This window comes from Anneissia japonica, unplaced genomic scaffold (genome assembly GCF_011630105.1).
Source record: "Anneissia japonica isolate Jap-2015-1 unplaced genomic scaffold, ASM1163010v1 scaffold17412_len611537_cov169, whole genome shotgun sequence".
NCBI classification, from domain to species: Eukaryota; Metazoa; Echinodermata; class Crinoidea; order Comatulida; family Comatulidae; genus Anneissia; species Anneissia japonica.
In genome coordinates, this window is record NW_022695890.1 from 150,397 (window position 1) to 162,115 (window position 11,719).

General features: G+C 35.8%; 2 protein-coding genes across 2 annotated transcripts in view; one reads left to right on the top strand and one right to left on the bottom strand.

Moving 5' to 3' along the window:
- Positions 1-3,893, bottom strand: part of LOC117101616 (adhesion G-protein coupled receptor D1-like) — an 18,229-nt gene extending 14,336 nt beyond the window's left edge. Inside the window, exons 1-3 of the mRNA XM_033241619.1 lie at positions 3,698-3,893; positions 2,861-2,974; positions 2,281-2,394 (exon numbers count right to left, since the gene is read on the bottom strand). Coding sequence (XP_033097510.1) covers positions 2,281-2,394; positions 2,861-2,974; positions 3,698-3,893 — 424 coding nt within the window. The remainder of the gene's footprint in view (positions 1-2,280; positions 2,395-2,860; positions 2,975-3,697) is intronic.
- Positions 3,894-7,062: 3,169 nt separating this feature from the next.
- On the top strand, positions 7,063-10,751 carry LOC117101621 (FK506-binding protein 2-like). Its single transcript, XM_033241625.1, has 4 exons — positions 7,063-7,325; positions 7,476-7,627; positions 8,913-9,049; positions 10,035-10,751. The coding sequence occupies exons 1-4, from the start codon at positions 7,111-7,113 to the stop codon at positions 10,182-10,184; spliced, it is 654 nt and encodes a 217-aa protein (XP_033097516.1). The 5' UTR covers positions 7,063-7,110; the 3' UTR covers positions 10,185-10,751.
- Positions 10,752-11,719: the final 968 nt, after the last annotated feature.

An 11,719-nucleotide genomic window follows, 5' to 3' on the forward strand; every position in this document is an offset into this window, starting at 1 on the left:
CACCCAGACAGTGACATCGGTGAATACATAACCTCCTTGGTGGCGGTAGAAATCGTTGCTATTATCCAAATAATACACAAAACAATTAAAGCATAATCATTAATCAGTAAAGAATAAAACAACAATACTGCGCAGAATCGCATGGCCGGACGCACACTTAGTGAAAAAGTTTTCCTTCATTAGTGGAAAAGGAAGGGCGCCTTTTGCGTCTGGATACACTTAGCAACAGAAGGGCGCCCTGTACGTTGGGCACGAAGTATAGGAAACTTGCATGGTTAAAAAGAAGGGCGCCGCCTACGTTGGGCACGACTTCCGCCTCATTTTTACAATGCGAGAACTCTATCTTGTATTTCTAGTATCTTTGTCTATAGGTAGATTGAGATCGAGGTCACGCCAGGCGCGAGTCGGTGCAGATGCGGTCACATTACGAAAATCTCACCCGCGGTGAGTCAAGCCAGGCTTGAAACTCTAGTGTGACCGTAGCCTAAGAAACATCAAAATAACAAAGCTTTAGGAAAAAACAAATCCTAAATATACGACGTTAATATGATACCGGTATTTTATTAAATACAGAAAATTAGAACCTTCTTTTCCTGCATTTTCTTCTGTTTCCGTGTGTTGACTCGTAGCTATAATGTAAAACAAATTATGTGTGGTTTTCCCCAAGTTCTGAGTTGTTCTAGTACCTTTAAGAAGCATCACAATATAACAACATGTTAATAGTAAAACAAATCTAATTATGTTATCTATATTATGTTATAAATTAACGTTAATTTAATGCAGGCCTACCAACAACAAAAAAACATCAGTGTTTGCCCAGTTGTGGATTGTACCCTCACCTTTAAAGAACAAAACAATAACACGTTATGGAAAATAGACCTTTCCGGAGTGTCAATCAAACTTAACAACTGACTAATCAGAACAGCGCTAGGAATGCGCGCGCGTCTTACAAACACACGTGTTGTCCCACAAACGCACGTGTTCGCGTATGTTTTAACACTGCCGACTTTGTGGGACCTAAGCAACAATATCCAAGGGGCGGAGCTTAGCGGAAAGGTCCATTGAATGCAGTCAGCTGACAATGGCTTTGAATAGCTTAGTGGTTAGGATGCTTGCCTTCTCCTAAGGTCCTGGGATCAATTTCTGTGACAGCACAATAGACCTTTCCAGAGTGTCAATCAAACTTAACAACTGACTAATCAGAACAGCGCTAGGAATGCGCGCGCGTCTTACAAACACACGTGTTGTCCCACAAACGCACGTGTTCGCGTATGTTTTAACACTGCTGTCTTTGTGGGACCTAAGCAACAATATCCAAGGGGCGGAGCTTAGCGGAAAGGTCCATTGAATGCAGTCAGCTGACAATGGCTTTGAATAGCTTAGTGGTTAAGATGCTTGCCTTCTCCTAAGGTCCTGGGATCAATTTCTGTGACAGCACAATTAAACCTTATTACGTTACAGATTTGTTTTTCTTCTTTTTTTTTTTTGTATATAGAACGACAATTTTTCAATTACACCCTATTAAAGTAATTCATACTACTAACCTTTATTAAACGTTGTCGTTGAAACGTTTGTATTAACTGGTGATATCAGGTTTTCAACAAAGTTAACTGTTTACGTAACCATGGTATAAAAACACGGTAAGCATTTTGAGATTAATAGTAGTGACAACATACATTTTGGCCGAAAAATGAATTATAATAATAACGATATTTTTGTATGCGTAAAAAAATAAATTTGAATTCATTTTGTTTAATTTTGTGATTCTTCATATAATTTTTGGCTAAAACCAATAACAAAAATAACATTGCTGAATTATAGTATTCCAAAAAACAACTTTACTTTATAATACCAAACGATACAAGAACCAAAATATAACTAAGTTATATTGAGGATCACGTTGGAAGTGTTATGTTGTATCCCCATTTACCATTCGTCTTTGAATATTTATATACAGGCCAATGGTATTAAATAAATTGAATTAATATAAATTTGTTTCAGTGTAGATAAAAACATTAAACAAACCGCGAACACGAAAGGGAAGAAAATGTGACACAATCCCGATGTCGAGTTTGCGTCGCCACCATAACCGTGTACACACGCACACACCCTGCGTCAGTATGCTGGGCTCCACACCTAGGATAAGCCTCGACTCTACTATCGTGTCACTACTAACGTGGCGACGCAGGCTCAATTAAGGTAGTTGCGACTTCAAAGTGAAAAAATAGATTTAAAAAATTAAATTTAAAAAAAAAATACGTTGAAAACAGAAAATTAAACCTTCTTTTTCTGGATTTGTTCCTTTCGTTTCCATGTTCCGTTGACTCGTAGACCTAGTTCCAATGTCATACATATCACGTGTGATGTTGGTTAAGCTCTGTGGTGTACCGGTACCTAACAAACGATGTTATAACAATGTTATAATAATGATAAATGTAGGCCTGAATGTTATATTTTATTAAATACGGAAAATCAGAACCTTCTTTTCTTGTATTTTCTTCTGTTTTCCATGTGTTGACTCATAGCTGTAATGTGAGACGAAAACTCGGGGAACGGTGAATGAAATACTGATTTTTGAATATTTAATAACTGGGGGAAAAGGGGCCTAACGGCCTTTTTTACACCTTATCCCTCCGGTTTTTAAATATTCAAAAATCTGTATCTCATTCACCGTTCCCTAGTGTTTCGTCAAACATCTTTTTTCTGTCTTGAAAAATTAGTTCTACAACATATCAATTTTTTTCCTCCGTAGTCTGACTTCAAGAAGCATCACAATATAACAAAAACAGGCCGGCTCACTAAGGGAGTTGCGACTTCAAGGTGAAAAAAAATTAAATACTTTGAATACAGAAAATTAAACCTTCTTTTTCTGGATTTGTTCCTTCCGTTTCCCTCTGCCGTCGACTCGTAGACCTAGTTTCAATGTCATAAATATTACGTGTAGTGTTGTCTAAGCTCTGAGGTGTACTGGTACCTAGCAAACATCAAAATAAAAATAAAAAATCCTAAATAGGCCTATACTACGTTACAATAATCTTATAATAATGTTAAATGTATGCCTGAATATTATATTTGATTAAATATAGAAAATCAGAACCTTCTTTTCTTGCAATTCCTTCTGTTTCCGTGTGTTGACTCGTAGCAATGTAAAACAAATTATGTGTAGTTTTTCCCAAGTTCTGAGTTATACCGATATCTTTAAGAAGCATCACAATATAACGACACATTAATGTTACAACAAATTTAAAAATTGGACATTAATATTATGTTATAATAACGTTAATTTAATGCAGGCCTATCAAAAAACATCAGCTAGCCATTAAACATAGTTAGGTTACATGTGTCATTCTGAAAGGGGTTTTTTGTATATATAACGACAATTTCTTAATTATTCCCTGTTAAAGTAATTCATAATACTAACATTTATTATAAGTTGTCGTTGGAATGCTTTAATTAAGTGGTGATGTCCGGTTTTCAACAAAATTAACTATTTACAAACATAATGGTATAAAAACACGGTAAGCATTTGGAGATGTTGGCCGTTTGAAAAATGAAGTATAATAACGCCATTTTTGAGTGCGTAAAAAATAGATTTTCAATTCATTTAGTTTAATTTTGTGAGTCTTCATGTGAATTTTAGCTAAATAGAGTGACACCCGTTCTGAATGTAAAATTGTGGCATATGATCCATACTTACATGTAGCATCAGTCATTTGGTTTGGTTGCTCAGTGGTTAATTCTTCTACATTTGGTGAATCAGTCTGCTTACTATCTAATTCTAGACCGCATGTACGATCAGTTATTTCAGGCGGAACGCAACCAGAACTGATGTTCAGCATTACTGCTCGTTCCTCTCCAACAAACCATAAACCATCATCGCAATAAACATACATTTTACTATTGACTATACAGATGTGATATGCTCCACAGTCGTCAGCAATTTCGAACGTTTGACCATGATTCTGCCATGTACACCAGCCTGTCGTTTATAATAATAACATAATAATACAAACAGAACAAAAGCAACAACATCACCAGCACCAGCCGTAACAACAGCAACATCAGCAAAAGCAACAGTGACAACAGCAATAGTGTCATCGGCAACAGCACAAACAGCAACATCAATAGCAAGCAACAGCAACAAAAAAACAACAGCAATTGTTTGTAGCACCAGTAACAACAGCACAAGCACCAGCTGCAACAGAAGCACCGATGCTAGCAGCAGTAACAGGACAAGCAAAATCAACAACAGCAAGTAGCAATAACAGCAGTAATATTTTCTTCCCGAAATTGGAGATTGGCCTGCTGCTGGACGTGAAAAAAAAATAACAATGTTGTAAATTTTATAATATGTTCACATTTCAAACGGTGAACCTTCATTGCGTTTCTACAGAATTATTAAAAGTTTGGTATTTAGCTTCTTTTGAATATTATGAGAAAATTTTCTCAGGTTAATCTTATATCATTTTTGTCTTTTAAGTTTCTCAAAAAAGATGGGAGGATGAGAAGACAGAACGGTTTCCCTCGTCATTTAAACTTATGTCATTTACACAGTAGTATTCGTTTTCTTTCTGCACCCTTCTTACAAATATTTGAACCCGTCCCAATACTCCGCAGCCTCCAAAAGGCAGACTAAGGGGTAACTGATCAGTGGTTAATTCTAATTTTGGTGAATCAGTCTTAGATAAATAATTTTGGTGTGAATCACACCAAGGATAACCCAGGAAGTCTGAAACTTGTTTCGGGATCCTTCTGGTGGTGAATTGCGCTATCGTAAATTGTACTTCAGCCCTCCGTCTGAAACACAAGGAGAGGCAGGGATGGGAATTGAACCAAGGACCTAAAGATCTCCACTGTTCAGCGCGCACACACAGTGGCTACCACCAGGTTAGCCGACTGAGCTAAGCAGCCTCTACGAAATAATTTTACTGAAGTGCACGTACGACCAGTTCATTCACACTCAACGCAAACCGAATTGATTCCCAGAGCATTGCTCGACTCGACCCTCTCGATCAAACCATAAACCATCGTCTCAATCAAAACCGACTTCAACTCCGAGCAGACATGTGTAATGTGATCCAATAATAATAATAATAACACTAATACTAATAATAATAACAATAATAATAATAATAATAATAATAATAATAATAATAATAATAATAATAATAATGATAATAATAATAATAATAATAATAATAATAATAATAATAATACCAATAATAGTAACAACAGCAACAAATATAACAAAAGTAACACCAGCAATAGGAGAACTAGCCAGCGGTCAGAACACTAGCAATCTATGGCAACAGTTCGCTTTTATTGAAAAGGAATCTTTCTTATTACCTTCGACGACTCCTTGGTTGCTGCTTATTACAATTATATAGCATAGGACTACAATCATTTTAAATATTTCCATCTTTAGCTCTGAAAAATATATAGAAATTTAATTATCGAGTGTTGAATTGTAGCTCATTCAAAGAGTATCTAAACTTTAACGTCTAACTATTTTCATACTATTGGTATAATACTAGTGTCCGACAGCGGGTCAGAATCTACAGCCACCTAGAGCCTCAGCCAGGTTCCCGGAATAAAAACACTGGTGGGGTTACATTACACAAAGATTGTATGGTTTAAAATGGCCCAAAATTGTGCTTTTAGATCAGGTTGACAATCACATTCAAGCCAGGCTCCGGAGGAAAACTTTTTTTTCATATTTTGTACAACTGAATTTCTAAGACACAAAATACTGTATTAAATATTTGACGAAAAACTCGGGAATGGTTAATGAGATACAGTTTTTTGAATAATTGAAAACTGGGGGAAAGAATAATCAGTTGTACAACATATTAAAAAATCTTTTTCTTCCGCAGCCTGGCTTTAACTGCATTTAAATAGGCAAATTAATATTTTAGTTAGGCTAGCAAATTAATATTATAGTTATCTTACGACCTCGTCCTTACGTAGGAAGATGCTTGAAGTGTGTGTAGGCAAGAAAATAATAATTCAAAATTTGTCTGTTAGATTTACCTAATAAAACAAAAGACAACTACCGGTATAGTCTCTCTTCTCTCGCTTACTAACCCAGTCGTCGAGGGGCTTGTGCCACCACTGATATAAAGTATGTGATAATAATTAGCCTATATATAACAACTGGAAATGTTTTACCGTTTGTATATGCTGGAACTTGTAGAATAAAAATATCAAGTTATACAGCAAAACCGTTGATGCAAAATCAACGTATAGGCCTAATATTAATGCTTGCGGTACACCACGTAGATACTTCTGAAAAGAACTGTTGTTGGTTGAGAATATCTCGACGTTTCGATTGAGTAATTGCTTCAATTGTCTTCAGGAGAATAATATCTGCAGAAATCCCAAAACAGTGAAATACTTATATGGAAAGCTAATGGTGCATCCAATGAAACACCGGAATTGACAAAATCATCTGTAATGAGAAGTATTGTAGTAAAAAAATAACGACATAAAATAGTCTTGCAGTTGTAGAAATAAGAACTAATGACTGTAGTAGCACAATAATTTCAGTTAATGACACTTTTGTCATGTGATCTATCTATCTATCTACGAATTGGAGTAAACATTCGTCTTAATTGAACTTTTAAAGAGTTTGAGGAACACGCAATTCCATCATCTTTGAGAGAGGACATCATTATGATTAAACAGAAACTATAATAATTTACGGATTTAAAAGGTTTACCGGTACTATCAATTTTTTTTTATCCTGACTAATTGTGTTACTTTTCACTTTGACGGTGGTCATTCCACCTGTCTCCACTGGCGTCCCCACCCGTGAAATCACATGATTTTACGAAGAAAGTTTTTCAAATATTATGTTGATCTTGTATCATTTAATCAACGTGTAGAAAGAAGATTATGTACACGTATAACTCATGAGTTAATATATCATATTAAACGAGAACTGGGAGTTTGGCTAGCAGCTGGCAAAGATCCCAACACAATCATGTTGCTGTTTCGATAACCAAGATAAAAATGGTATAAATAGGCTATTAGAAGCGTGCATCGTTCCACTTCCAGGCTTATTTGTATAGTGTTAGTATCGAGTTTGTTATTTCGGAGCTTTTTTTAATTATGAAAACTATATACAGACATATCGTTTGTCTTTTTATTTTATTTTGTTATATAGGATCACCTGTTAGATCCGAGAAGTCAGTAAAAATTCCAGAAGATCTGAAGATTGAAGTTACATTTAAGCCAGATGAGTGTTCGAAGACGACTAGCCATGGCGATAAGGTATTGGTGCATTACACAGGCAAACTGGAGGATGGGTCCATGTTTGATACAAGGTAAGAACGATAATAGGTACCAGATGATGTTGATGTTGATGATGATGATAATGATGATGATGATGAGGATGATGATGATGATGATGATGATGATATTCATTATTATTATTTTTACTGTTAGGCCTATTATTGTTATTTTTCCCACTGTAGTCGAGTAAACGAAGACTCCGAGCCAATTGAATTTCCACTTGGTTCTCAGGAAGTTATCAAAGGCTGGGATTATGGTCTCGTCGGCATGTGTATGGGTGAAAAGAGAAGACTGACCATTCCACCGAGACTTGCGTATGGAGACCAAGGATCAGGTATAAAATTCGTCGTTGGAGCTGCGCATGCTCGTATCCAGTGTCAAATCGAAATAATCCGATCCTATGTTATGTGTCTGGGTTTATGTCGGTTACAACTACGAATTGGCTTATTAAATAGCTTGTGTAATTTAAGAATTTTTATTAGGTCATTGGAAAAGTGCCAAATATCTTCCTTTTAATATTGTTAATAGGGCCTATAATAATACTATAGACATAAATATATTACTGTTCCTAAATTTTTCTCTGATCCTCGACTTTCGAATTAATCGATTGAACGACTTCATGTTTAAAGATGTAAATCAGCGCAATTGCGTTAATTTCATTAATTGATTTTTTTTTTACTTTTGAAAGTTTTGTTTTCATATTTTATTAGATAACTACCTAAATAGTTATGATACTATGATAACATATTCTAGGTGTAATCTTACATCACGATAAATATAACCTCACAAACAAGAGATTTAGGTTAACTATAGCGAGGAGAATAACTAGGCCTATAGAATTATAAATCAATAATCAGATCAGGTAGATGGCTTGTTTAAGTGAAATCTGGTTTTGAGATACACACAAGGCACTAATACAACTTTTTATATTTTGGGCTTAGCCTAGGTAAACAAATATAATTAATATTGAACTAAACTTTGGAAATTTATTTGACGACCACATAAACATACAGCGAAAATATTCTATAACACAAACCACTCTGATATGTTTTGTATATTAAATAAATTAGGACTTTTTTTGTAGCTTGTTACGTGAATTTATTTTTATAAAGATCGTCAGAGGAGAGTGAAAAAAATAAAATAAAAATAACAGGGTGAATGTAAACAATGTAGAAAAGGGATGGTTCTTAAAATATATATAATTAGGAAGCATATACAAATCTTATTTTTGGAAATTTCAACGCAGCGGCGGGCGTAATAAAAATAAAGAAAAAAATTTATTTATTTATTTATTTATATTTTTTTAAATTTCCATTTTTGTGGCGGCGGGTTATACGAATTGGTCAAAACTAAAATTGTATTTTTATTCTAAACTATCATTATTGGCGGGCGGCGGGTTCGAAACAAGGTATAAAAAAGTCTCGACTTAGATACTTGTAGTACAGTAGAGTTCATACTAATTAGTGATGCATTCCTATTGGTCTAATGATAAGATACTACTCACGTTGTAATGATGACGTTGTATTATCACCACGTGTCACTGGCACGCTTAACGGACTCATAATACCAATGCATTTATTTCTAAGTGTTTAATTAATCTATTTTTATCTTTACCAAAGGTGATAAGGTACCACCAGGCGCAACGTTAATTTTTGATGTGGAAATGATTGAATTCAAACCGAACTGGCGGCATGGCATGCCGAATACATTCAGAAAGATAGACCAAAATGATGACAAGATTCTCTCATTCGAAGAGGTGAGTATTTTTACTTTAAAGAAACCGTCCAAACTATCAAATTTTATTTGACAAAAACATGTAAAATGCCTAAATATGGTCATGATGACATCACATATAGGGGCATATAGGCTATATAGGCACATCATATGGGAAGACAACATCACAGAATGAACAGCCTTTTATACGAAAGACGGAGGATTAAGAGGAATGGAAAGAACTGGTTGCCAGGTCATCTGCGGTGCCCCAACGGTCAATTTGCCTATGGGATCTCGTATGGGAGAACAGAACAGGGAACAGATGACAATATATGGGCTCTAATATCGGCGCTGGTTCGAACGGCTCACTCGCCAACAAGTCTTCTCGGATAAGGACTTTAAAAAACCGTAGGCCTAGTGTACGCATTTGGCTCGTGTGCACTTTAAAGAACCCAGATCCTTCGAGAAGAGTAGGGGGTTGCCCCGGTGTACTGGTCCATTATGTCCCCTGTTGTTAAATGGATATGCCACGTAGGACAGTGATTAAGTTCACTTATTGGCATATCCTTGGCGCTCGTGTCTAAAGAAATGAAATGAAAAAATGAAATGAAATGAAATGAAATCAACAGTTTTTTGTCAAAGAAAATTTGATGTGTGGACGGAGCTAAATACTATCATTTAGCGCTCTGATCTTCATGAAATAGCGCTATAATGATGTAATGTGTATGTATGTATGTAGGCCTATGTATGTACTGTATGTAGTTTATACAAAACTAGAAGTTAATAAATTGAGCGGTTGAATGCTGGCAAGGCAATAGAGGGTGACTATACGTTTGTACAACCTGCAGTAAAGATATAGGCTACTGCCAACAAATAAATCTGAAAAGAAAACTTTGAATTATAGGCCTACATATAATTAACTATTATTATTTAGGATATTAATTAAAATATTTTAAAAGCCCAAATGCAGAATTGGTCACCCTCTTGAAATTAAAATCTGCAATAATTTTTGTCTTACCTTTCTCTAGATATCAGATTTCATCAAATCTGAAGGAACTTTTACCGACCCAGATTTATTGAAAAAAATGACGAAAGAGGTTCTAGACAGAGACGACAGGGATAAGAATGGAGAGATTTCCTGGAGTGAATTCAGCGGACCAAAGCATGACGAGCTGTAAACAGTATCGTCTAGGGGGTGCGCTCCCCCACCCCTCTTCCCCCCGCCCTCCATGGAGAATTTTCGAAACAAAAAAGTCACGCTCACCATAATTTGCGAGCTGACACCTTTCACGTAATCATCGATCCCCTTGACCTAATCATCGAGCAACCCCATTTCACCTTCTTCGATCCTCTATCTCCACCCCGCCACCATTTCAAGGTTCTAAGACTTAACGGTAAAATGACGAATCCAATAAATGAGTCAATTGCATTTGGTTAGGCGTTAGTAGTTTCAGAACTGCATTTACGATGCGTTATCAGTTTAGTTATTCTTGATTATTCATTGAGGAGTCCATACCGTATTGGTTTAATAGTAATGTGTTAGATTTGTATAGCACTTTATGCCAACAAGGTCTCTAAACGCTTCACATACGTTTAAAACCTTTTAATTAATTTAATCTATTTAATGTGATTTTTTTGCTGGAGAGTCACCTCATAATTAATAAATCAATGTAATATTGCTGTTTCTTTGTTAAAATTAATGTAGAACTCAGAAGAAGACACTTCTTATGTAATAAAATCGTAATTCTGGTATCTACAGCGACTATTTTTTTCTCTTGCCTATACAGCCATCATGAATTAAAGTTAAGTGTGAAATTATCATAAAGCCGACCACTCACTGCGTCGTACGACGGTCGCACGACCGTCGGCCGACGAATCCAACCTCTGTCTCTGTGGGCGTTAGACGACACCACGTCGTCTGCTGATTGTCGGTGGCAGTCTGAACGGATCGTCATTAAAAACGATCCGTTGCGTGCGAGATCATGGCGTTGCGTTTTCTTCACAGAGAATCGCGTCGGCCGACGACCAATCTTAACACACTTCACACTAACTTTATATCCATTCATTGTCAAGAAGTAACTCGCCCATTACAGGAGGAAAGAATGATGTTTATTAATAAGTCTTTTATTTTTAAAAAAATAACACTCATATATAAACAAATAAATACGGTAATCAATAAAAGCAGTGCTTGATGTTATAATAATCTTATCAAGCCCTTCAACAAAAATGCCGAACGGTATGACACCCGCATTCATAAGCGGGAGGCTACGGGATCGAATCCCGTCAGAGACACTTTTTCGGCTGAAAAGTGTACTGGGATAAAGAGGTTTAAAAACTACCGTACAATCGGGAGAAAGATCCCTTCCAATAAGCACCCAGATTGAAGTTGGAAATGCCGTAGTCATGTGGAAACAGTCGGGACTCCCACACATACTAGTCTATAATTAGTTTTAATTATAAAGAAAATAGGCCTACCCATTACTTTAAAGATTAGGCAGATTCAGGCCTAGGCCTACGTCTAAACTAAATGCGTCCAGATTTATAAAATGGGTCCACATAATATTATATGTATAAAATTGGTCCAGGATAAATTTAAAAACGGTCCACTATTCAATGTCTGCATACACGTTTTCAGATAATATTAAATACGGTGTAGGCCCATTCTTATATAAACACTTAACAATTTGGACTTTTTTTAAATAATCTGGATCTA